The sequence below is a fragment of the Bufo gargarizans genome, chromosome 6 (assembly GCF_014858855.1).
Source record: "Bufo gargarizans isolate SCDJY-AF-19 chromosome 6, ASM1485885v1, whole genome shotgun sequence".
NCBI lineage: Eukaryota > Metazoa > Chordata > Amphibia > Anura > Bufonidae > Bufo > Bufo gargarizans.
The window spans coordinates 29635707-29663665 of NC_058085.1; the positions used below are offsets into that span (position 1 = coordinate 29635707).

At 43.7% G+C, this 27959-nt stretch overlaps 1 protein-coding gene across 1 annotated transcript; it reads left to right on the forward strand.

Moving 5' to 3' along the window:
• On the forward strand, positions 1–27790 carry LOC122942513 (zinc finger protein OZF-like). The gene is made up of 2 exons (XM_044300179.1): positions 1–325; positions 24688–27790. Exons 1-2 carry the CDS (start codon positions 196–198, stop codon positions 26127–26129), a joined length of 1572 nt encoding a protein of 523 aa, XP_044156114.1. The 5' UTR covers positions 1–195; the 3' UTR covers positions 26130–27790.
• The last annotated feature ends 169 nt before the right edge of the window (positions 27791–27959 follow it).

The following is a 27959-nucleotide window of genomic DNA, read 5'->3' on the forward strand; positions in this document are numbered from 1 at the left end:
AAAGGAGTTCTGTGGGCTACTCTCCCTGCACTGCAAACTTCTGGTTCGAATAACAAAGCAATCAGATCGAATTGATACAGGAGACCTGCAGATATTTGGGTTAGATAAGTCCTGTTCTCTGTTTTTGGGCATCATTCTAATTACTGATCTTCTCTGGTCATATAAAACCTTCCACGCGACTTCTCCAACCGTCTGATGACTTCTACAATATTTATTTCACAGCTTGTGAATCCAGGTGAAGATCTGAACAATATTAATCCTACAGAGACATATGTGAGGGGTGATGAGCAGAGTACAGAGGACATTCCTACAGATAACCACCCAGGTGAGTAGTAACCACTAAGTAAAGCAGAGAAGACTCACAGATTCTACTCCATCACTGGATACTACTATTTTATGTTAAATGTTTAGGTTCTCCCTTTCCTTTTTTTTTCAGCATTATATTCGATTGAGTTCAAATTAAATATGGATGAAAATGTGATAGTGTTACAGGTGATCAGTCATATGGGCGTCGCTCAGTCTGATTCAGTTGAATGGGTCTGAGATGCAATGCGAAGCACAGCCACTATCTAATAGACGGCGCTGTTCATGGTAAGCTGTGAGGAGGCCATCGCGTGCACTGGAGCTCCAGCGAGCCTTGAGGCTTCGTAAGACAGCCGATTGGTGGGGTGCAGAGAGTCGGACGCCCCACTGATCTCATATTGATGGCCTATGCTCAGAAAAATCTTGGAGAAGCCCTTTAATGATTTGCAAATGATAAAAAGTGGTATTTAAAATCACTTTCTTTTAAACTGGCTTTTATGTCCCTCCCACATGCCACAGACTGAAACTAGGTGCTCGACAATTTCATCATCTGCAGATCTTCTCCACTCCTACTGCTTCCTCTATTATGATAATCTCACGGCTTGTCATTCCCGGCATTACACTCATCAAAATGGAAATTGCATGTCCCTTCTGCACTCTCTAAATATCAACAAGTTTTGTTTTATAAAAATCATGTCACATTTTGCCTCAACCCTTGAATCCATAGCAGATTTTAACCCTTTAGCAAATTCTGGATTGAAAGTAGGTCCATATAAAAAATCATTTAGCTCAATGATTAGAAAGGATATGGTCCTGAGGAATCCTCCTGGCATGTACTGCCTGGTGATGGAGCTAAATTCCTTTCCTTGCTTCTTCCTATGTATTGCTAGTGGCTACTGTATTTGATTCTCCTCCTGACCACACTACTGCCTTGTCTTTTTGTATTGTATACCAAGAACCTATTGTCCTTCTGTCTTTGATCCTTGGCAACGTTTCTGAACATGCTCTTGTCCTTTTGACCAGTTGCATTTTGACTGAGCTCCTAGTGACGACACTTGCCTCCGTTCCTTACTATAATACTACTGCATCAACACTACTGTCACGAATCTGTGACTGCAGATCAAAACCTGAGGATCATCCATCAGATATGTCCTTACCCCAGAACTAAACATCACAGTCATTACTACGACTAGAACACAGTTCACACTCAGGTCACTCTTATATAAACAAAGTGCATGGTCCTCACCTTAAATTCTTGCTTTTTGTGGATTTACATCAAGTGCTTGCAATCTACTTATATGCAAAACACCCATAGATAAAGAAAAGTGTGTTAGGCTGACAGTCCATGTCCACCACTGTCCTGCTCTGCTTTGTATGTGTTGCCCCACTCTCCCTATGTGTATTGGGACTAGTGCTAAGTGAACTTCCTTGCAGCACTGATGGAGTTAATCCTTCTCTTTTGCTCCCTGTCCGGCTGCTGAGTAAGGTGCTGATCAACCTCCCTATTTATGTGGGTGATCCATGGCTTGCAACTGAGCATTACCATCTCTGCATCTTCTCCGATTCACTCATGCAGTCTGGTGTGAGGCTCTTCTAAGCGCTGATCCCTAACTGCAGACATTAGGGGCTCTGACTGCTCTCCTTATATACTGTTTTTAGATGAACTGGAACCATCTAGTTGGAGGGGAGGAATGGAGAAACTCAGCACAAACAGATACAAAGTTACAAGTTACAAATCCGGCCTGTCATAGACTTGATTTGGAGCTTTAATGATACTCGGGGCAATTATGCAGCAGTTTTTCAGGCTTAATAAGATAGCAGCAGGTGGCATTCAAAAGGCCAGTCTGTCTGAGTTTTGGTGGTAAACAACATCTGGCTTTTGCTCTCCAATAAGCTCTTTTTCAACCCTTTATTGTAGCTTCTCATTATTAACTAGAAAGTCCCCAAAGTTCCTTTGCTGTGTAAACACAGTGCAAATGAGCAAAGTATATCACAGCCTATAAAGTGCAGTTACAGTATTATGCAGTATAAATCAATGCAGCTTAACCCTTTTTAAAGTGGAATAAACTAAGGAGTTGATTTTGTATAGGGAAAATGGGGGCAAAATGGCTACAAATGTCCAAAGTTCAAAGTACCCCTGCTCCACAGCGGAATACGGACGTGTGTGACTGTCGAGTTACTAATGCAGGTGCAGGGACACACCACTACTGGTAACACCCACCTGTACCTTTACTGAAGGCTTTATAAACTTCCAGTAGAAATAACAGAGGGATGGTACAACATAGAGCAATACGAGTAGATCCTCCAGAATTGTTATTTCCTGGGGAATGCAAGTAGTTACTACAGCAGCCAAGTCTAGTGAGGTGACAGGTCCTCTTTAAAAATACAATGTCTGGTAAACAACAGAGTGGCAGTGGGCGAGTAATGGAAAATGAACAGTGGCGTAACTAGAGTTCTATTGGCCCCAGAGCAAACTTTGAATTGCCTCCCTGCCCACTATAGGTTTTAATGTGTTGTAGTAGAATATTAAATATAAGAGGTAGGTGTTTAATTTTTATTAATTTTATTATTTTGCCCCCTCTGTGTGTGTGTTTATATATATATATATATATATATATATATATATATCCATTTTTCCCCCTCTGTATACAGTATATGTCTATTTTGCACCGTGTGTGTGTGTGTGTGTGTGTGTGTGTATATATATATATATATATATATATATATATACACATTTTGCTCTGTGTATATACAGGGAGTGCAGAATTATTAGGCCTACTACCAATTAAGCATATTAGGTGATGTGCATCTCTGTAGTGAGAAGGGGTGTGGTCTAATGACATCAACACCCTATATCAGGTGTGCATAATTATTAGGCAACTTCCTTTCCTTTTGGCAAAATGGGTCAAAAGAAGGACTTGACAGGCTCAGAAAAGTCAAAAATAGTGAGATATCTTGCAGAGGGATGCAGCACTCTTAAAATTGCAAAGCTTCTGAAGCGTGATCATCGAACAATCAAGCGTTTCATTCAAAATAGTCAACAGGGTCGCAAGAAGCGTGTGGAAAAACCAAGGCGCAAAATAACTGCCCATGAACTGAGAAAAGTCAAGCGTGCAGCTGCCAAGATGCCACTTGCCACCAGTTTGGCCATATTTCAGAGCTGCAACATCACTGGAGTGCCCAAAAGCACAAGGTGTGCAATACTCAGAGACATGGCCAAGGTAAGAAAGGCTGAAAGACGACCACCACTGAACAAGACACACAAGCTGAAACGTCAAGACTGGGCCAAGAAATATCTCAAGACTGATTTTTCTAAGGTTTTATGGACTGATGAAATGAGAGTGAGTCTTGATGGGCCAGATGGATGGGCCCGTGGCTGGATTGGTAAAGGGCAGAGAGCTCCAGTCCGACTCAGATGCCAGCAAGGTGGAGGTGGAGTACTGGTTTGGGCTGGTATCATCAAAGATGAGCTTGTGGGGCCTTTTCGGGTTGAGGATGGAGTCAAGCTCAACTCCCAGTCCTACTGCCAGTTTCTGGAAGACACTTTCTTCAAGCAGTAGTACAGGAAGAAGTCTGCATCCTTCAAGAAAAACATGATTTTCATGCAGGACAATGCTCTATCACACGCGTCCAAGTACTCCACAGCGTGGCTGGCAAGAAAGGGTATAAAAGAAGAAAATCTAATGACATGGCCTCCTTGTTCACCTGATCTGAACCCCATTGAGAACCTGTGGTCCATCATCAAATGTGAGATTTACAAGGAGGGAAAACAGTACACCTCTCTGAACAGTGTCTGGGAGGTTGTGGTTGCTGCTGCACGCAATGTTGATGGTGAACAGATCAAAACACTGACAGAATCCATGGATGGCAGGCTTTTGAGTGTCCTTGCAAAGAAAGGTGGCTATATTGGTCACTGATTTGTTTTTGTTTTGTTTTTGAATGTCAGAAATGTATATTTGTGAATGTTGAGATGTTATATTGGTTTCACTGGTAAAAATAAATAATTGAAATGGGTATATATTTGTTTTTTGTTAATTTGCCTAATAAATATGCACAGTAATAGTCACCTGCACACACAGATATCCCCCTAAAATAGCTAAAACTAAAAACTACTTCCAAAAATATTCAGCTTTGATATTAATGAGTTTTTTGGGTTCATTGAGAACATGGTTGTTCAATAATAAAATTAATCCTCAAAAATACAACTTGCCTAATAATTCTGCACTCCCTGTATATCCATTATCCCTCTGTGTGTGTGTGTGTGTGTGTGTGTGTGTGTGTGTATATATATATATATATATATATATATATATATATATATATATATATATATAATATCCATTTTGCCCCCTCTGTATATATTCAAATTTTTTTTTTTCATTTTTGGGTTTTTTGCCCCTGTGCCTCACTGCCTGGTGCCCCCTTGTGAGTATGAAGCCAGCAGTGTATGCACATTTACACATGCCCAAAAAATAATAATATTTGCCTACTCTGAGACTGCTCCGCTCCCGCCATCTTGTTCTCGCACAATCCCATCATCCGACATGCGCCGCGAGCCCGCGTCAACCTGCGAGACCCGCCAGCGCTGTGGTCACAGGTCTGGATCATTCATCACAGCAAGAAAGGCGCAGCGTCGGGTGGCGGCATGGCCGGGGGTGGTTAGCAGAGCAAGGTGTAACTAATTTGCGCAGTGCTGCCGACAGGCCATTAAACCATTTAAAATTGAAATCACTGTGGACAACCTGCCGGGCCCGATCATTACGCCACTGAAAATGAAAGACCTGTGCTACATCATCCACAAGTGAGAATGTGGTTGGCTGTAGCTGTGTAAGCAGCACTGTTGTCAGTACTAGTAGCAGGCCACAGATCTCCCTCTCTTCCAGTAGGTGGCAGAGCATTATTGAGGAGGATAACATTGTGCGCTGGATGGCTCACTCATCATCTCAGTCACAGCCGGATGATGCTGCTACCTCTTTATCTGATACTGAGCCTTTGAACCAGAGTTCCGCACAGTTTTGTTGTTCCTCCTCCATATGGCCCCAGTGAAGCTTTTTCTTTGCACCAAAACTGTCTTTACTGCCTCCTCCTAGTGGCCTTTTTTTCCCCTCCCCCCCCACAACAGCACTACAGAGAGAAAGGATCTGCCCCCAGGGACAGGAAACCTGCAGAATAAAAAGGTGGAGCCTCTCTCCAACCTTAGTGGTTTCCTGTCTCTGGAGCGGGAGACCTGCAGTTTTCTTTTCAGGTAAATATGTTCTGGAGGGCTATGCGGTAATACCTGCTGGGGTCTATCGCCCATAGGTTGGACTGGCAGGACCTAGGAGCCGGAGGGGGGGTCTGGGCCCTCCGTCCGGTTCTTGTGGCAGGTGCGTGGGCCCCTCCAGGGGAGTAAGGCCACGTGACGTTTGGAGCCCAGGGGGGGTATTGCGTCCCAATGCATGCAGCCTAGATCCATATAGGGAACATATATTCCGGTGCATCCTCTGGCGTGCGGCTCAGATGAGGAAGAAGGAGCCTAGATCATGCAGCCCCCAGGGCTGTGAAAGAAGGTACTCCTTATGATTGTCCTTAGGTTATACAGCAAATATTTGTGTTATGTGGTTGGTATGAATCTGGCTGAATGCATTGGGGCCTGATTGGCTGGTTGTCTGCCTCATGACTTTAGGGCTTGGTTGTCTGACTCATGGCTTTAGATCCTGGTTGTCTGCCTTGGGGCCTGATTGGCTGGTTGTCTGACTCGTGGCTTTAGGGCCTGGTTGTCTGCCTCGTGGCTTTAGGGCCTGGTTGTCTGCCTCGTCTCTCTCTGTGTCTCTCTCTCTCGCTCTCTCTCATAAAATACAAACTGTCAGAGCCAGATCTGCTTCTCTTGAGGTCAATCCAACAATGATATTGCTGATACTATTAGTGAAGGTTCAAAACATGTCAGACCCAGCTTGGCTGCTGGTAGCTCTGTGCAGATATCTCCCATATGACTATTTTATCCACATCATCTCTAGACAAAACTGATGGCATGTGCACCATCTGCTTGATGAAAATAAGCTGTGAGAGTTCAAGCACAAGTGTAGATGTCACTGCTTTACTACAGAACATGAGGCATTATGAGATCCAGTGGAAAAATCAAAGTGCCCAGCAATCATTACAGTGTCCTTGTCATTAACATCATCAGATGTCACTGTCTGCTCCTTCATAAGTTATCCCTATTGGCCAGCAAACAACTATATGCACCCAGTAATCCACTTGTGTGCAAACTTAACTCCCACCCTGCCAACTGGATGGTGGTGCAGTTTCTGCAGTTCACCATAATAGACTCCAATCGTCCTCGATGAAAGATGCCTAGCAACCATTATTTCTCAAGAAAGAAAACCATCCCTGCTTTGTACTCCACATGGCAGAGAATGTCGGCCACTCCTTGGAATTGATGCTGTGCTGCAAGGTGTGACCATAGGGACCCTTGTCAAATGTGTGTCGTATTTCTCAGAATTCTTTATTTACAATTAGACGTTAAGATTATTAGTTGCCAAGTTTCACATTTGGCAAAATTAAAACTTCACTTTTATTAATATTCTCTAAAAGTAGAAGAATATTGCTATAATTACTGTTGCAATGTATTGTCTTTGTGTTCGACCAGGTGCACAGAAGTATCGACACATTGAGCAGCTGTTATGGGCAGGGTCAGTACATGTCTTTCACACCTCTCTGGGTGAATGTTTTTATCTGCAGCAACAATGCTACAGCACTGCAATAAGGCGAGGTCTGATTGACCTCTCCACGTTTGTGTTAGTCTGGTACCCCTACACCAGGTGCCTATTCACATCCTCCTCAATGGACATCCTCCTATCCCCAACAAAAACAAAGAAGAGTGTTGCTTCCACTTCTACTCCCTCCTTTTATATGCGCAAACTGAAGCATTGCCATGTTGTCTTAAAACGGATGAGCTTGGGCGAGAGAAGCTACAAAGATCAGTTGGTAATGTGCATCAACTAGCAATTTTCCTGATGGATTTTTCTCCTCCGTCTAAGACTAGTCAACATGGCCAGTGACTGTCACGGTGGACAGGATTGAAAATACAATAGACAAACAGAAAACCACAAAACAAGTGTCTAAGGTAGAAGCTGGGGATAAAGGTCACCTCCTGACTAATCCCTACCAGCTCTCCCTAGACTTCTGTGCCTATGTTCAGACCCTAAATGTGGGAATAAACGTGCCCCCGTGCCTAAGGCTGAAGATTCCCTAAAATCCCTAGGATGGTGAAAGGGGGAAAGAGACAGCCTGCTTCCTCAGGACCTGGAGGGGGAAGGCTTCTCTCTAACAGCCTAGACAGAAAACAAAAGAAAACAAAACCAACTTATCTTGTTACTGAGCAAAAACAGCAAATCCTTCCTTCCTCTGAGCAAGATAGAAGCTATAACCCGCACAGGACACTAGGAAGGGCGTAATTTAAACTCATACAAACAACCCCACCCAGTGCACCTGAATGGAGGCGGATACAGCTCAACTCCAAACCTAAAACAAAAAACTACACACGTGCTGCTAACCTGGCAGACCTCCGCACATAACCCCCCTTCTACGGGTGACATCCGGACACCCCGCCCCAACTTTATCTGAGTGGGCCCTGTGAAAAGCCCTCACCAGTCGGCTGGCACTAACATCCACAGCCGGAACCCACATCCTCTCCTCAGGACCGTATCCCCCCCAGTGTACCAGGTACTGAAGGGAACCACGAAGAACACGTGAGTCGAGAACCCTAGAGATCTCGAACTCTAAATTTCCATCAACCAGAACAGGGGTAGGAGGCAATGGCGATGGTTCCACCGGTTTCACATATTTCTTCAGTTAAAACCTGTCGAACACATCATGGATCCTCCAGATCTGCAGAAGATCCAGACGAAACGCTACTTGATTGACCACCGCAGATATTTTGTAAGGTCCAATAAATCTTGGACCCAGAGATACTAACGGGCATCGAAGCCCGTTACCCCTGAAGAAGCCAGAGATACTGGCGAAACATGTCGGGGGGGCAGTTTTAGGTTTTAATAAGCGGTCATGTTTCCACTGTTAGAGATAAACAGTAGTCCGGCTGGATTACTGTGACCTGTTCGGTACAATCAGCAGCTGGCATACACAGGAGTCGCAACTGTGTTGCCAACGTCTGCAATAACTGTTAGCTGTCAAACAGCACTTCAAGTTTCACAGTGGGTTGATGGAATAAGTCCCCCACTATCTAATGATACTAATTGATAATCAGATATAGCTGACAATTAGACCGAGTTGGCAAAAACATTTGCAGACGTGGCATGGCAAGAGGTTGCCCTTATAGCCTTTAGAGTGAGTGATTGTGCACATCGCCTCTAATTGACTAAATCATCACCTCCAACAGTGGATTGTAGACTGTGTTTTTAATACCTTAGTAGCCATTTTGTTTCTTTGTTTGTAGCCCAACAGTGACACATTTTAATGAATATTACAATAAAAGTGAAGTATTAGTTTGCACCCGGGCCAAGATAGGTTCTATTGCCTATTTAGGCATCTGTAAATAAAGTTAATTAACCTTGCCCAGGTCAGGTCCTGTATTTATAGATTCATTAGATTTAGGGCTCATTCACACAAATGTGTGCTGCCCGTTGCCGTATTGCGGACCGCATTTGCTAATCCGCAATACACGGGCATCGTTCCATAGCCATTAAGCATCACAGATGTGGACCAATTCATTTCAATGGGTCCGCAAATCTGGAGATGCACAACAGAATTTCGTGGAATTTTTTATTAGCATAGGATGACTATAGTGGACTTTCTCTTTAGCTTAGGAATGTTATGTAGGTTTATTTTGTATATGCCTCCCTGTGTAAATTCTGACCGGATTACGGTTATAGAGCGTGATCGGGTCAGGACGGTACCAGGGAAATTCTATAGTTCAGCACTCGGGTTCCTACTCCCCCATGTGAAAGCTGCCACCGTTGGTTTGAGGGGGATCAAATGGCTGCTGGCTCTGAGAGCAATGTTCTTGGTGAAAGCTACCAGCAGGTCCCCCTCAGCAACGGTGGGGTATAGCACGCTGATGCTGGTCCCACTGAACCATGGGGGCCCCAACATGGTTATCCCAGTAAAAGGTAAGTGATGGTGGTTTCTCATCTTCCTGTATATCATCACTTCCTATATGTTTGTTACATGAAGGAAGTGGTCGGATGACGGGCCTGCCCCTTTCTATTGTTACACCTTTTGTGGATATAAAATAAAGGGAAGAGACTGGGCAGGAAGAAGAGGCCCTAGTTAAGTATTTGTTAGTTCTCACTTGTTTTCGTCATGGTGGATGGAATGGAAAACTGCAAATAGACTTACCGGTAATTCTGTTTCCTTGAATCCACCATGAAGGGCCATATATATCCCTCCCCCCAAAAAATAAAAAAATAAATTGTGTGTGTATATATACAGTCACCTAAAAAATTATTAGGAACACCTGTTCTATTTCTCATTAATGCGATTATCTAGTCAACCAATCACATGGCAGTTGCTTCAATGCATGTAGGGTTGTGGTCCTGGTCAAGACAATCTCCTGAACTCCAAACTGAATGTCAGAATGGGGAAGAAAGGTGATTTAAGCAATTTTGAGTGTGGCATGGTTGTTGGTGCCAGACGGGCCGGTCTGAGTATTTCACAATCTGCTCAGTTACTGGGATTTTCACGCACAACCATTTCTAGGGTTTACAAAGAATGGTGTGAAAAGGGAAAAACATCCAGTATGCGGCAGTCCTGTGGGCGAAAATGCCTTGTTGATGCTAGAGGTCAGAGGAGAATGGGCCGACTGATTCAAGCTGATAGAAGAGCAACGTTGACTGAAATAACCACTCGTTACAACCGAGGTATGCAGCAAAGCATTTGGGAAGCCACAACACGCACAACCTTGAGGCGGATGGGCTACAACAGCAGAAGACCCCACCGGGTACCACTCATCTCTACTACAAATAGGAAAAAGAGGCTACAATTTGCACGAGCTCACCAAAATTGGACTGTTGAAGACTGGAAAAATGTTGCCTGGTCTGAGGAGTCTCGATTTCTGTTGAGACATTCAAATGGTAGAGTCCGAATTTGGCGTAAACAAAATGAGAACATGTAACCATCATGCCTTGTTACCACAGTGCAGGCTGGTGGTGGTGGTGTAATGGTGTGGGGGATGTTTTCTGGTGTGGGGATCCGCTCTGGTAGGCAGTGGTAGCGAGTGCAGTATAGAGGTAACACAGAATGGTCTTGGTGTAAAACACGATGCTTTGTTTATTCACACGGTGCATATTTGTTAAAGTTCATAGGGAGGGTGGTCACACACAACAGCAAAATAATAGTTCAAACAAAGCAAGTCCCTGCTGCAGGCTACTTGAGGCCTGTTTCAGTCACATAAAGCAAAGTCTATTTAAAGCCAGGAGTAATGTCACCTTTTTCTCCTTGGTGAAGTAAGTCCATAGGTTTTGCTTCTAGCCACAGGACACGGATACCTCCTGGTTTCAGCTGCAGGATCCTGCACAGTCCTTTACAGGCCTCAGCACACAGCCCAGCTCACCTCCACTTCTCACTCTCACAGCCAGAGAACACAGAAGCTCCACATTGCGCACCACACCCTTGTTGCTGGTCAGGTTTTAACCCTTCCCTGCAAAACCTGGCCTGGACCGTGGGGAGACAGGCACCCGCCCGCATATCTGCCTGCTCCCAATAAGAGCCGGCCCGGATCCGCTGTTAACAGCATAACTGCTGCAAAATGCACTTTTCTGGCTCTTACTCCACCGGGGCCAGGACCCCCGGTGGCACGTACCTCCCGTCTACTACCACCCCAGGTACTCTCCTACACTGGGCACACTTTAGGCCCCTTAGTGCAAATTGGCCATCGTTTAAATGCCACGGGCTACCTGAGCATTGTTTCTGACCATGTCCATCCCTTCATGACCACCATATACCTATCCTCTGATGGCTACTTCCAGCAGGATAATGCATCATGTCACAAAGGTCGAATAATTTTCAAATTGGTTTCTTGAAAATGACAATGAGTTCACTGTACTAAAATGACCCCCACAGTCACCAGATCTCAACCCAATAGAGCATCTTTGGGATGTGGTGGAACGGGAGCTTCGTGCCCTGGATGTGCATCCCTCAAATCTCCATCAACTGCAAGATGCTAACCTATCAATATGGGCCAACATTTCAAAAAAATGCTATCAGCACCTTGTTGAATCAATGTCACGTAGAATTAAGGCAGTTCTGAAGGCAAAATGGGGTCCAACACCGTATTAGTATGGTGTTCCTAATAATTCTTTGTGTGTATGTGTGTGTGTATATATATATATAGTACAGACCAAAAGTTTGGACACACCTCATTCAAAGAGTTTTCTTTATTTTCATGACTATGAAAATTGTAGATTCACACTGAAGGCATCAAAACTATGAAATAACACATGTGGAATTATATACATAACAAAAAAAAGTGTGAAACAACTAGAATATGACATTTTCAGGTTCTTCAAAGTAGCCACCTTTTTGCTTTGATTACTGCTTTGCACACTCTTGGCATTCTCTTGATGAGCTTCAAGAGGTAGTCACCTGAAATGGTCTTCCAACAGTCTTGAAGGAGTTCCCAGAGATGCTTAGCACTTGTTGGCCCTTTTGCCTTCACTCTGCGGTCCAGCTCACCCCAAACCATCTCGATTGGGTTCAAGTCCGGTGACTGTGGAGGCCAGGTCATCTGGCGCAGCACCCCATAACTCTCTTTCATGGTCAAATAGCCCTTACACAGCCTGGAGGTGTGTTTGGGATCATTGTCCTGTTGAAAAATAAATGATGGTCCAACTAAACGCAAACCGGATGAAATAGCATGCCGCTGCAAGATGCTGTGGTAGCCATGCTGGTTCAGTATGTCTTCAATTTTGAATAAATCCCCAACAGTGTCACCAGAAAAGCACCATCACACCTCCTCCTCCATGCTTCACGGTGGGAACCAGGCATGTAGAGTCCATCCGTTCACCTTTTCTGCGTCGCACAAAGACACAGTGGTTGGAATCAAAGATCTCAAATTTGGACTCATCAGACCAAAGCACAGATTTCCACTGGTCTAATGTCCATTCCTTGTGTTCTTTAGCCCAAACAAGTCTCTTCTGCTTGTTGCCTGTCCTTTAGCAGTGGTTTCCTAGCAGATATTCTACCATGAAGGCCTGATTCACACAGTCTACTCTTAACCGTGTGTCTGCTGCTAGAACTCTGTGTGGCATTGACCTGGTCTCTAATCTGAGCTGCTGTTAACCTGCGATTTCTGAGGCTGGTGACTCGGATGAACTTATCCTCCGCAGCAGAGGTGACTCTTGGTCTTCCTTTCCTGGGGCGGTCCGCATGTGAGCCAATTTCTTAGTAGCGCTTGATGGTTTTTGTGACTGCACTTGGGGACACTTTCAAACTTTTCCCAATTTTTCGGACTGACTGACCTTCATTTCTTAAAGTAATTATGGCGACTCGTTTTTCTTTACTTAGCTGCTGTTTTACTTAGCTATCTTTATCAGTGAAATTGCAGAAGGCCTCAATGGTAAGGTGTGTCTTTTTGCTGATGACACAAAGATTTGTAATTGGGTTGATGTTCCTGGAGGGATACACCAAATGGAAAAGGACTTAGGAAAACTAGAGGAATGGTCAAAAATCTGGCAACTAAAATTTAATGTTGTGTAGTGCCAGATAATGCACCTGGGACGTAAAAACCCAAGAGCAGAATATAAAATCAGTGATACAGTCCTAACCTCAGTATCTGAGGAAAGGGATTTAGGGATCATTATTTCAGAAGACTTAAAGGTAGGCAGACAATGTCATAGAGCAGCAGGAAATGCTAGCAGAATGCTTGGGTGTATAGGGAGAGGAATTACCAGTAGAAAGAGGGAGGTGCTCATGCCGCTCTACAGAGCACTAGTGAGACCTCATTTGGAGTATTGTGCTCAGTACTGGAGACCATATCTCCAGAAGGATATTGATACTTTGGAGAGAGTTCAGAGAAGAGCTACTAAACTGGTACATGGATTGCAGGATAAAACTTACCAGGAAAGATTAAAGGACCTTAACATGTATAGCTTGGAAGAAAGACGAGACAGAGGGGATATGATAGAAACTTTTAAATACATAAAGGGAATCAACAAGGTAAAAGAGGAGAGAATATTTAAAAGAAGAAAAACTGCTACAAGAGGACATAGTTTTAAATTAGAGGGGCAAAGGTTTAAAAGTAATATCAGGAAGTATTACTTTACTGAGAGAGTAGTGGATGCATGGAATAGCCTTCCTGCAGAAGTGGTAGCTGCAAATACAGTGGAGGAGTTTAAGCATGCATGGAATAGGCATAAGGTCATCCTTCATATAAGATAGGGCCAGGGGCTATCCATAGTATTTAGTATATTGGGCAGACTAGATGGGCCAAATGGTTCTTATCTGCCGATACGTTCTATGTTTCTATGTTTTCTTGCCATAATACAAATTCTAACAGTCTATTCAGTAGGACTATCAGCTGTGTAGCCACCTGACTTCTCCACCAGGCAACTGATGGTCCCAACCACGTTTATAAGGCAAGAAATCCCACTTATTACACCTGACAGGGCACACCTGTAAAGTGAAAACCATTTCAGATGACTACCTCTTGAAGCTCAACAAGAGAATGCAAAGAGTGTGCAAAGCAGTAATCAAAGCAAAAGGTGGCTATTTTGAAGAACCTAGAACATGACATATTTTCAGTTGTTTCACACTTTTTTGTTATGTACAGGTCCTTCTAAAAAAATTAGCATATTGTGATAAAGTTCATTATTTTCTGTAATGTACTGATAAACATTAGACTTTCATATATTTTAGATTCATTACACACCAACTGAAGTAGTTCAAGCCTTTTTTTGTTTTAATATTGATGATTTTGGCATACAGCTCATGAAAACCCCAATTTCCTATCTAAAAAAATTAGCATATTTCATCCGACCAATAAAAGAAAAGTGTTTTTAATACAAAAAAGTCAACCTTCAAATAATTATGTTCCGTTATGCCCTCAATACTTGGTCGGGAATCCTTTTGCAGAAATGACTGCTTCAATGCGGCGTGGCATGGAGGCAATCAGCCTGTGGCACTGCTGAGGTGTTATGGAGGCCCAGGATGCTTCCATAGTGGCCTTAAGCTCATCCAGAGTGTTGGGTCTTGCGTCTCTCAACTTTCTCTTCCCAATATCCCACAGATTCTCTATGGGGTTCAGGTCAGGAGAGTTGGCAGGCCAATTGAGCACAGTAATACCATGGTCAGTAAACCATTTACCAGTGGTTTTGGCACTGTGAGCAGGTGCCAGGTCGTGCTGAAAAATGAAATCTTCATCTCCATAAGGCTTTTCAGCAGATGGAAGCATGAAGTGTTCCGAAATCTCCTGATAGCTAGCTGCATTGACCCTGCCCTTGATAAAACACAGTGGACCAACACCAGCAGCTGACATGGCACCCCAGACCATCACTGACTGTGGGTACTTGACACTGGACTTCAGGCATTTTGGCATTTCCCTCTCCCCAGTCTTCCTCCAGACTCTGGCACCTTGATTTCCGAATGACATGCAAAATTTGCTTTCATCCGAAAAAAGTACTTTGGACCACTGAGCAACAGTCCAGTGCTGCTTCTATGTAGCCCAGGTCAGGCGCTTCTGCCGCTGTTTCTGGTTCAAAAGTGGCTTGACCTGGGGAATGCGGCACCTGTAGCCCATTTCCTGCACACGCCTGTACACGGTGGCTCTGGATGTTTCTACTCCAGACTCAGTCCACTGCTTCCGCAGGTCCCCCAAGGTCTGGAATTGGTCCTTCTCCACAATCTTCCTCAGGGTCCGGTCACCTCTTCTCGTTTCGCAGCGTTTTCTGCCACACTTTTTCCTTCCCACAGACTTCCCACTGAGGTGCCTTGATACAGCACTCTGGGAACAGCCTATTCGTTCAGAAATTTCTTTCTGTGTCTTACCCTCTTGCTTGAGGGTGTCAATGATGGCCTTCTGGACAGCAGTCAGGTCGGCAGTCTTACCCATGATTGCGGTTTTGAGTAATGAACCAGGCTGGGAGTTTTTAAAAGCCTCAGGAATCTTTTGCAGGAGTTTAGAGTTAATTAGTTGATTCAGATGATTAGGTTAATAGCTCGTTTAGAGAACCTTTTCATGATATGCTAATTTTTTTAGATGGGAATTTTGGGTTTTCATGAGCTGTATGCCAAAATCATCAATATTAAAACAATAAAAGGCTTGAACTACTTCAGTTGGTGTGTAATGAATCTAAAATATATGAAAGTCTAATGTTTATCAGTACATTACAGAAAATAATGAACTTTATCACAATATGCTAATTTTTTTAGAAGGACCTGTATATAATTCCACATGTGTAAATTCATAGTTTTGATGCCTTCAGTGTGAATCTGCAATTTTCATAGTCCTGAAAATAAAGAAAACTCTTTGAATGAGGTGTGTCCAAACTTTTGGTCCGTAATGTATGTGTGTGTGTGTGTGTGTGTGTGTGTGTATATATATATATATATAGTGATGAAAGACGGACAGCACTCCAGGTAAAAGCAATGGTGTTTATTCACCCATGTGGATCGCAACGTTTCAGCTCATACAAGAGCCCTTTTCAAGCGAATATATATACACCTTTTTGTTGATGTTTTTGTATTGGATATGAAGTAATATTCAAGGGGACACACATTATTGCTCACCTTCCTTAGTAATTTGTAAAAACACTGAGAGGGAGGAGGGGTGGGGGCATTTTAAACTCTCTGTATATTCCTGCGGTCATCTCACTTGTGGCCGTCATGGTGGGTTTAGGGAAACGAAATTACCGGTAAGTCTGATTATGATTATCCCAGGAACAGGTAGGGAAGGAGGCTGGAGCTCGTTATGATAGACCTTCGTATGATGATGATGAAGATGAAATTGGTCCTGACCAACCATTGCAGTAAAGTCTTAAAAAAACGGTGTCCTTAGGCACGGTGGGGAGCATGACAAACTGCATATTTAGTTGCCTATGTGCCAGCAAGCATGTGGTTAGCATTAAGCAAAGTGATGGATTAGTCTTGCTTTTGGGGGGAGTCTCCTCTCCAACCTAGTAAAAGACCTCCCGCCCTCTCTGCTGGTGCTACTGCTACAATAAGTATCAGAAGCAGCAGCAGCCAGTTTAGTTTGTTTAATGTAATAGAAGTTTTTTAAGTGTTTTGCCGACCTGGAGCACATCAGCAAAAGAATAAACATTGCCTGAACAACCATGTTCAGTCGTACCTAGACTGTGCCCTTTTTTCTGCACATAACCCAGTTTCCTGAACAACTAGGTTCAGTCGTACCTGGACTGTGCCGTTTCTTCTTCACATAACCCGGTTTCCTGAACAATTGGGTTCAGTCGTACCTGGACTGTGCCCTTTCTTCTGCACATAACCTATCCCCTGACTCCATGGACTTCTCAGAGGGAGACTGGAACATGGGCTGGAACTGGCCCAGTTTGATATGTGTACTGTGTTGACCAGCCTCCAGTGCAGGGTATTCAGTGCGGCAGGTGGTGTCATCACAAGGAAGAAAGTGTAGAACATTTTACATTTGTGAAAATGAATGAGACCTGGATCCATGAAGGATATCGTCTTAGATAGGCACTCGGACATCTGGAGTTCATGCAGTACACAACATTTTTATTTGCAATTAAAAAAACAACAATCAATAAAAACAATAAAATAATAGGATAGGTAATATAATATTATGTAAATACTGACAGTTCATCACATTAAAAACAGTCCACCCTGGGATAGGTATTTGCTTAATGATAATCCATTATTGCACATAACTCCTCATACTATTCAGTGCCTTTCATTATATAGTCCACCCAATATTGTAGTCAATGGAATAGTTCTCCTTTTATGTATCTGTCATGCCCTGCTCGGAGGTCTGTCAGATTGGCAGCACGTGTCTAACCTTTTGTTTGTTTTGGAATCGTGCTGGATCCGCCTTCCTTCAGGTGCTCTGGGTGGGGTCATTGGCCTTAATTGCCTTCAATCCCAGAGGGCTGTGCGGGTTATACAATTCATTCTGGTTTTGGATTCAGGAAGGAAGGATTGTCTGTTCCAGCTCAGATAAGTTTTGTTTCTGTTTGTGTTGTTTGCAGTCTAGGCTATTTGTGTGTCTTCTGCCCCTTCTCCCCTTTCACCATCTCAGGGATTCTAGGGTGTTTTGCAGTCCAGGCACGAGGACACTTCATACCTACCATCAAGGTCTGAATGTGGGCTTAGCAGTATAGGGAGAGAAGTCAGGGATGTGCTAGGAGGTGACCTGTCCCCAGCATCTAGCCTAGACACTTGTGTATTTGGTTGTCTGTGTATCTGAGTTCCTGTCCGCCGTGACAGTATCTTATTATATAGGTTTCATTTAGTGTAGCCATTTTATTATTTTCCTTCTAAGTAATCACATAGTTCATTAGGGTGTTGTATCTGAAGGAGTTAGTGGATCGTATCAATCTAACGGCATATACATAATCGGTATCACACAATTGTATTTCAGAGGTACTCACTGTTCGGTCGGTCTTTGCGTGGTAGATATGCAATAGCGTTTCCACACAAATTTTTAGTATGGATGTTTTTTCTTACCTCCGCTTCCAACCTTATTTTTGTTGAGTATTACCTCTATTCTTGTGTGAGCGATCGTATTTTCCGGCGGAATTCGGTGTCCCTCGTGTTACAGACTCCTCCTCCTCCAATCAATCACGTGGTGGCGATCAGCTAACTGAGTGGCTCTCTTTTCCCACTTGCCGGCTAAGCGGGGATTTCGAATGGTAAGTGTCTGTTCCAACAAATAAATCAGCTGATTGTATAGTAACTTGATGACGTTTATCCTTTCCAGCATACACTAGGAACAAGTATCGTGAAGCCAAATGAAGGTTTTCACACACCTCCAGCTGATGCCAATAACAGAATCCACAAGAGAGTCATAGACAGATTATCAGCCCAATTGGAACACATTTGATTCTGGTTGAGTTTGTTCCCTAATTGACTCTTTTGACTGATTCATCAGAATTATACCAGAAACAAATTTCAAGAAATTTCTTCATCTCTAGCGATACACTTTTCATTATCTTTGGATGGTGTGTATTAGAGATGAGCAAACCAGTCAAAATTAGTTTTGGGTCCGGTTTACCGAATTTATGAAAAAGTTTGGTTCATAAACACAGTATTTTGAAGTAACGTGATGGTTGGCAAGAGGCATGATGCAGCAGCAGCCGTACAGAACGTGATGGTTGGAAAGTGGCATATGTAGCATGATGTAGCAAGAGTGGCAAGGCGGTGCAGGCAAGGGCTATACATCGTAATTAGCTGAGCCGGAGGAGTATAAAAATCCTCCTGAATCCAGGCTTGGTTCATTTTGCCAAAAGTGATGTTGGACAATAGCGGAGGACAACCCTCTCCGAGATGACACTGGCGGCAGGGCAAGAAAGAAGAGACAGAGAGAGACCTACCTTTTGCCAGTTTGGGCCACTTTTCCAGTCTGCATGTCTAGAAATCCCATGTAATCAGAGACTGGCCATAGTTTAGTTATGTGGGGGTTGAGGTGGGAGATGTCAACTTGCTGACTGGCCTCAGTCCGGCGTGGCACGTGGAAAAACTGCTCCAGCATGTTGAAGAGACAGAAATGACTGCCGCTGCGGCTTCTGCTTCTCTTGGCTGGGGGAAGGGGGTGATTCATCAGGGAGGCCTCCTTTTGAGACACACTGGCAGCAGGCGTCTGCTTTCCTTAAGCTGCATACACAGTGTTTCCTGGTAGTAACGTAATTTGTCTTTTCTTTCTGCCAAAGGAAAATATTCCCCTATTTTGCCTTGGTATAGTGGGTATAAAAGCATGTTTATCCAGTAATCATCAGACTGCTTGATGTCAATAATACACCCGTCACTGCATAAGCAAGCGAGCATATAGGTGGTCATTCTGGAAAAACGTGCTTGACAAACCGCTTCTTTCTGGCTCAACTGTTCTGTCGCTGCAGGTACAGAAAAGTGTTGCTCTCCATGTAAGAGTAAGCACCATGCGCTAGCCACTGTACTTATTTCAAAGTGCTGCACCACTAGGTTGAACACATGCGCCATGCAGGGAGCATGTGTTATTTCACCCAGATTCCTGGAGGCCACGATCGCCCATTGTCGCTGACCACCTTGTCTAGTTGGAGTCAGCAGGGTGACAACCAGTGGGATGTTTGCTGCTTGATGTACTTGAGCAACTGTTCGCCGGTGTTGTTACTCTCTCCTAGGCCGATGAGATTTAACATGGCGTGGCAACGTTTGACCTGATGCATGTGATAGGAAGGAGGGGTAGGGTGAGCGACCTTGCACCCAGCTGCTGATGGGGACAGGAAAGTGTCTACGGAGGAAGAGGAGGTGGCAGCTAAATGCCTGGTGTATGAGCCAGGCTGACACAATCATGGGGGATCAAAAGGGCCTAGCTGTGTTGCCGGTGTGGTGCCTCACTGCTGCCAGAAAAAACATTGGCCCAGTGTTCCGTGAAACACATGTACAGTCCCTGCCTATAAGAGGGACTGCTCTTATGGGCAGGGACTGTACCATGGTGTGAACTTTGCCGCACAGCGAAAATCTTAGGTAGTGGCCCATGTTGTCCACCACTTGAGAGTACTAACAAGGATGGCTTTTTTTGAGAAATAATCCAGGTTAGGAATGTTCCAGCAATGCTGAGCACTCTCCATTAGCTCCCTAAAAGCAGCAGACTCGACTAAATGGTATGGAAGCAACAGGACCACCAGCAACTTGGCCAGGTGGGAATTAAGCAGCCTCAGCATAGGATTGCTGGGTGCATAGAGTTGTTTCCTAGCCATGCATTCTGTTATTGAATGCTGACGATGGAGCGGAGGAGGAGGAGTCTGAGCGAGAGAAGGAGAAAGGCATGATGAGGATGTGAAAGATGGAATATTGCTTGTGGATGCGGCCTGGCTGGCACAAAGGGGATCGGGAGAAGGAGGGAACTTCTGCTGCAGTGGCTTGCTTCCACATATGTTTGCCCACGGGATGCGGTGATACCGCATCATGCAGTTTGATAAAGCTGTGGTGCCTATGTTTGAGTTGGCTTGCCCACGTCATATTTTGCTCCTGCACAGCTTGCACAAGGCTGTGCTTTTGTCTTCCGGCAGCATGAAGAAAAACTGAGTTTTGGGCCTAACCCATCCACAGCTTCAGTCGCATCACCAAAATACGAAGCGGACGTGGCCATGGCTGTTATTTGGAAGGTATGTGGCCTCTCCTCCTCTGATGTTGCCACCTTCTCAGCACCTGGGTCCTGCTCCCAGGTTCTGTCTATCACACAATCGTCATCAGAGTCCTCACCTTCCTTTTCGCTTCTATTAGACTTTGGGTTATCATGGTGGGTTCTCTGCCACCCTTGCCTTGCTCTGCCTTGACTGCCACTGTCACTGCCCGCAACACCAATACCGTGACTACTGGGGCCACTTGCACCACCACTCACATGGCTATGCCTGGGGTCTGCAGCCTCCTCCTTAGGGCAGTACAAACCCTGACTGCTCTCATACGATTCGTCAACAGGGAGACTTTAGACTGTCTGCTGTAGAGCGTAATGGGGTTTTCTTTCTACTTCTTAGACAAAGGGAAGCCACCCATCTATGAATGGACTGGGAGGACTCCACTGAAAGCCTTCTTTGGGGTTTCTGGGAAAATGGCTGAAAGAAATGAAAGTATTTGCTTGCAGGTAGCTGCTTTTAAGGTCTGCACTGCAGCACCTGCACTTCTGATAGCAGGCACAGCCAGCCACAGGTCTTCTCTATCCTTGTCTCTCAGCTGCATTGCTTCTCCCTATTCTACACAACTTCTTTGGAATTCCTAGTCTTTCCCTTCACTCTCCCCGGCAAAAACCTTTGATTGATTTCAGACTCTCCCTGACTCCCTACAATCATTTTCCTGGCAGGCATTGGGTGTGACAATCCTCCTCAGTCACAGCTTAGCACAGAATTGCCTAAGTCCATGAAAAAAATGAAGATTTTATGGTGTGCGACATGCAGATTGTTTACTTGAGAGTGACAGGACTGAGATTTGGAAAGACCCCAGTGTGCACATTGTCCTAGCTGCAGTAACGATTATGATGTTCATATCACTTGATTATTCTTTTGCGCTATATGTTATTTGTGTAATCGGCAAAAGGACAGCCACTTTTAAAATTAATTGAAGTCAATGAAGCTATTCGTAGTGGTTGTGAAAAATAGGACATGTCCTAGTTTTTTACTGTTTTAACTGCCAGATGGACTAATTTAAATCAATGGGACCATTTTAATGGCCATTAGACAGGAGTGCATTCATTTAACACCCTTTTTAAAAAAGGGTACTCTAGTAGAAATCGGCCTTATCCACTTGCACGCACAAAGGCAGTTGTCCCTCTCTTGATGCTGAACGACCTGTGCTACCAACACGAGGACTTCACCATGTGCTCCCAGCATTACCGCTAGGAATGCAAGGTGGCATCACCGCACTGGCAGTGCAGGTTTAGTGTTGTGCGAATCAATGTATCCAAAGTGGACTTTGATTCGAATTTCAGGAAAAATTCAATTTGTTGCGAAGCCAAATTACCTTGTGCTTTGCGTCAACGAATCAATTTTTCCTAAAATGGTGGCTGAAAAAAAAACCTTATCCACTTGTTGGCGGAGAGGGACCTCTGAGCATGAGGACTACAAGACATAAGCGGACGGCCTCTCCACGAGCAAGTGGAAGAGTTCAGTATTTTTTTTTAACTCCTGGTTAACCCTTGAAAGGCTTAATGTGAGGCACAGCGGCTGCAATCTGCATTAAACGCAGCCTCTGAGAAATTAAATGATGGGAGGTGGCATCATTGCCGTTCCTCATCATTGCGACCACTCCATACAGTGAAAAGCGATTTTGTGACAAAGTAATTTGTGACAAATAGAATTTCTTGTCCAAGATCATCTAAGGAGCCAAATCGATTTTTTTTAAAACTTTGCTCATCTCTATGCAGGTCCTTCACCATCAGGAGAAGAGCCTGCATATTCTTGCCTTAAAAATTAAACTCTGAACATTATTACTGCTGGAGTCTTCTCTGGGGGACATTATGTACACTGCAGGGGTTGGTAATGAAATAAATAAAAGCCAATAAAAAAAAATTAATTCATATTTTTAACAGCCATTAAAAATGGATTGAAAATGTCTAAACAGCCTGTATTGGAATACAAAAATTGTTGAAAAATGGCCATGAAAAACTGACAGTGTGTCATGTGCTCTGTCACGACCATGTTCATGGCCGTGACTCCTTGGGAGCCGCATGCAGTTGCCCGCAGTCTGGTGTTGTCAACCGCAGCTGGGGGCACTTTGTTGTTTGCCTCAAGTGCGGTTGCCGCGGACAACAGGTATGCGTGCGGTTGCCTTTGGTTATGTGTGGGTGTTTGTATGCACTTTGAATGTCTGGTGTGCACTGTGTTTTAGGTTATGTGTGCACTCTGACATTTTCCCTTCGCCTGTGGCTGCCCGTGGCAACGTGTGGTGTTGTGTACATGTGGTGGCAGTGTCTCGGCCTTTTGGCCGGCTCCCAGGACACGTTTGCTACGCATGTCGTTGTCGACGGTAACAGCTGCAGTGAGAGTTTGTTTGTGTATTCCCCTTTATGTGGTTTCACAACACTCCCTGGTTAAGGAAGGGTTAACTCCCTCAGTGTGTGTGCACTGGGTGTATCTGAGTGTGGGTGTGGCTACTTTGGGCTATAAAGCCTCTGCTGGTTTCAGTTAGCTGAGGGGTTCTTCAGCCATGGTTGCTGGAGACATCCTCCTGTTATTTACCTACTGCCAGTGGGGGCCACCCTTGTGGTCATAAAACTCTATGTCTGGTGTTAGATGATGTGTTTATGGTCTATCTGTTTATTACAACTATCGATGTCCTGGTTACCTGTGTGATATGTGTTGTGTGCTGTGTCCCTTAGTGTTTTGTGGACATCAGTTGTCATGCACGGGTTCCAGTCAGCGTGGCTGTGGCAGGTAGGTTTGGAACTGCTTTAGTTCTCCTGCCATATATATATGTTGTATTTGTGTTCCCCTTTTCCTTGCAGCTTGGCCAGTGAGACTCTTGTTTCTCCGTGTCCAGGAGGAACAGGTCGTCTTACCCTGCTCCTAGTTTAGGGCCACCCTGAGGGCTAGCATGAGCCCTCCTACCATCAGGGTCGGCTCATACAGCTAGGAGTCAGGGTCAGATTAGGGATGCGATTAGGAGGTGACCTGCTCCCTAATTCTGTCGTCCTGGTCGAGCAGCGACCACCATCATCCGGCATCGCACGGCTGAGGGTTTTCCCCATCCTCAGCCGTGACATGCATTTAGCCTTAAGAGGTAATACAAAAAAGTCTCACCACTGAACACCAGATATTTCCTATCCACCGGTCAATAAAGACCTCAAGATCTCCTGACCCAGATGACTAACTTTGCATATTATTAATAGTAATTATATCTTGAGGGAAAAAAAATCATGTTGAGGAGCTCCCCAATGGTCAGTGACAGCTTACTGTGCTTCCTGTTGGCCTTTTCTCACCTTCCTTTCTCTGCGTCCAACTCCTTTATCTGTCATCGATTATAGCCCAGGTGTCATTCCCCGACCTGCACTCTCCCCTGCATCAGGTGTGATACGGTGATGTCATTGCACCTGCTGGGAGTGGAAGAGTGCACAGACCAGAGATAATCTCCCGGCCTGTGCACTCTCCTCAGCTTAGCAGGAGAGATGACGTCATCATATCATGTTTGCTGCTGGGAAGAGCATGATGTGCTCAGTATTACTATTTAATTTTATTCATGGTACAGGAGCCCTACTACTATCAGGGGGACACTGAGGGTCAGCATTATTGCAGGGGAGCACAAGGGAAGCATAACTAATGTGTTGGGCCACTATGGGGCAGCATTATTGTAAGGGGGCATAACTACTGTTTGGAGACATGAAGGGGACATTCTACTGAGTGGGGACACTTTTTGAGCATCAGTACTGTGACAAGGGCACTAAGGAGGAAGTTCACTGTGAAAGGGGAGATAACTTTTGTGTGGGGAACTAAGGTGACATTAATTGTCTCATGTCCAGCGCTAATAAGTGTTTTATTTGTATATCTTTTAAATGACTAATTGGGTGGGGGTTGCAGGGAAGTTGCTGAATGTGGAGGCCGACCATTCCTACTTATACCCCTCGGTCTACTATTAGATTGTGATCTGTTTGGCCACCACTGTTATAGTCAATTGATACTTGAAGATTTGCACCATGCCTTGTAATTTCTGTGGATTTTTTTTTATGCAGAAATGTTATAAAATTTCTATAGAATTTTATGGTATATTATTCATCAAAATGTGTTTTATTCTTGGCAGATGGCTGTATTGAGATCTCAGAGAAACATCTGGTATCTTCAGATTTTGAAGTAGATGATCGTGGTATCACACGAGATGAAGAGTATGCCAACATCCAAGATATACCTTCATCCAATGACAGAAAAAATGTATCACTTAATCCTTTTAAACAGGTCCGATCTTCTGATTCATCACAGACTGTAGCACAGAATAAAAGTCGTAGAAGAGGTGTTAAACATCAAACAGTTCACGTAGGAGGGAAGCCATTTTCATGTTTAGAATGTGGAAAATGTTTTAGATATAAATCAACTATTGTTAGACATCAGAGAATTCACACAGGGGAGAAGCCATTTTCATGTTCAGAATGTGGAAAATGTTTTACCCGTAAATCATCTTTATTGAAACATCAGAGAATTCACACAGGAGAGAAGCCATTTTTATGTTCAGAATGTGGAAAATGTTTTAAGCAGAAATGGGCTCTTGTTATACATCAGAGAATTCACACAGGGGAGAAGCCATATTCATGTTCAGAATGTAGAAAATGTTTTAGTTGTAAATCAGAACTTGTCACACATCAGAGAATTCACACAGGGGAGAAGCCATTTTCATGTTCAGAATGTGGGAAATGTTTTACACAGAAATCAGCTCTTGTCATACATCAGAGAATTCACACAGGGGAGAAGCCATTTTCATGTTCAGAATGTGGAAAATGCTTTAACAGTAAATCCTCTTTTGTTCTACATCAGAGAGTTTACACAGGACAGAAGCCATTCACATGTTCAGAATGTGGGAAATGTTTTCATCAGAAATCAGAACTTGCCACACATCAAAGAATACACACAGTGGAGAAGCAATTTTCATGTTCAGAATGTGGGAAATGTTTTAATCAGAAATCAGAACTTGTCACACATCAAAAAATTCACACAGAGGAGAAGCCATTTTCATGTTCAGAATGTGAAACATATTTTACCCATAAATCATCTCTTTTTAAACATCAGAAAACTCACACAGGGGAGAAAGGATTTTCATGTTTAGAATGTAGCAAATGTTTTAGATGTGAATCAGAACTTGTCACACATCAGAGAATTCACACAGGGGAGAAGCCATTTTCATGTTCAGAATGCGGGAATTGTTTTCATTGTAAATCACATCTTGTTAGACATCAGAGAATTCACAGAGGGGAGAAGCCATTTTCACGTTCAGAATGCGAGAAATCTTTTACCCATAAATCATCGCTATTTAAACATCAGAAAACTTACACAGAGGAGAAGCCAGTTTTATGTTTAGAATGTGGAAAATGTTTTAGATGTAAATCAGAACTTGTCACACATCAGAGAATTCACACAGGGGAGAAGCCATTTTCATGTTCAGAATGTGGGAAATGTTTTCATAAGAAATCAGTTCTTGTTAAACATCAGAGAATTCACAGAGGAGAGAAGCCATCTTCTTGTTTAGCCCGTTAGTGACCTCCCCTATGTGTTTTTATGGTGTTCACTAATTGGCTTTATTCCATCACATACGTTTTTTTAGGGCTCATGCACATGGTAGTATTGCTGAGATGCCCGTATTGTGAACCAGAAACAGCAGATCTTCAATATACAGGCACCAAACGTGTGCACGCCATATCACAGACGCTGACCCATTGAGTTGAATGTGTCTGCATTCCGCAAGATATGGCAAGGTTTGGAGCAGAGGCACAGATCGAAGTGCTTCAGCAGGATTTCAGTCCATGCATCCACACTGCAAAAAAAAAAAAAAAACATGTTCTATTTTTTTTTGGCGGGACAGAATGTATCTTGCTAATCGTGGACCTTTTGAAGTGAATTGGTCTGCATCTGCAACCGGCGTGCACTATTCCGGTGGCTGTGCACTGCGGAGCCCTTTCAGTGAGATAACACATCACCTTGCTTTCAGCTACCAGAGGTAGCTGAGGCCTTGGAGACGTGAGAGCTCCCCAACAATTCATGGCCTCCTGTATTGAATGAATGCTGGTGATCAAAGGACAGATTCAGTTAAAGTGAAAGTAAGTTTTTCTTTAAAAATCTCCTCCAAACAAAAATGTTTGAGATTAAATAAAAAACCCTACAGATTCCCAAAGGTACCACCCAGCCTGTGATTAGTATGGGGACCCTCCAGTCCTGTAAAACTGCAAATACAGAGTCCTATGAGAATGTCCATAAAATAGAGCTGGATTCCCATAATAACTGGTGTCCAGACATATGGAAAAAGGGGCATCATTCACACTTGTAAATGGACAGTTACTTGCAGTCAAGTGGAATGACAGATAGGATGTCTGCAGGCTTTCCACTAAGCATGAGGACAGCACAGGGGTAGTAATAGAGAGAGGCGCCACCACTGGTAAGAGTAAGCCTGTCTACATGACACATCGTAAATCTATGGGAGTAGTATATCTTTCAACCATATCTGGTGAAGCACAAAACCAGAAAAATAAATGGGCATTACATCAAATATGGGCTTGTCGGGAAACCGTCAGCTCTGGTCCTACTGGGCACATTTCATCAGTAATGTGCAAGTTCTCCCAACAAGTGACCCCGGCTAGGATTGCCTCATTACATAGATGCCATTACTCGCCCTCCTAAAGGAATATCATCTTAATCTGTACGCCCTGACCAAAATGTACCTGTAGATAAATTCAACAAGTTGGGTCCCCGCCACCGCTGTATTTGTATATTTGTAAGTCATGTGGTTCACTCATCTCACATGATCTTAATCTGTACACCCTGACACTGTTTCTTAATATATTCTGTTGTCTGTTTTGCACATAGTGGTTACTACCTTGCCAGGCAGAGGCTGTTTTGGTGCACAAGCTTCACATTTGGATGCCCCAGTTACAGTGATGTGTAAATGTCCCACCTGCCAAAATATATTTTCTAAGTATCAAAATATATAATAAAATAGAAAAAAACAGCCCACACCTGCCGAAACGGTTGGCATAGTTGCTCCTTTCACACGAAACAAACAAAAATACCAAAACAGGGAACCAATTTTAACCATTTCTTCTGTGTCAATTTGCATATTTAACCCTTAGGATACAGAAGGTTTTTTCATTTTTGCATTTTTCTTTTTCTTCCCTATTTTCCTTGAGCCATAACTTTTTTTTATATTTCCGGTGACATAGCTGTATGAGGGCTTATTTTTTGTGGGACGGTAGTATTTTCTAATGCCACTATTAATTATAGCATAAAATGTAGTGGGAAGCAGTTAAAAAAATTCGAAATGGGCTGGAATTGGGAAAAAAAATGCAATTCCTCCACCGTTTTATAGGTTTTTTT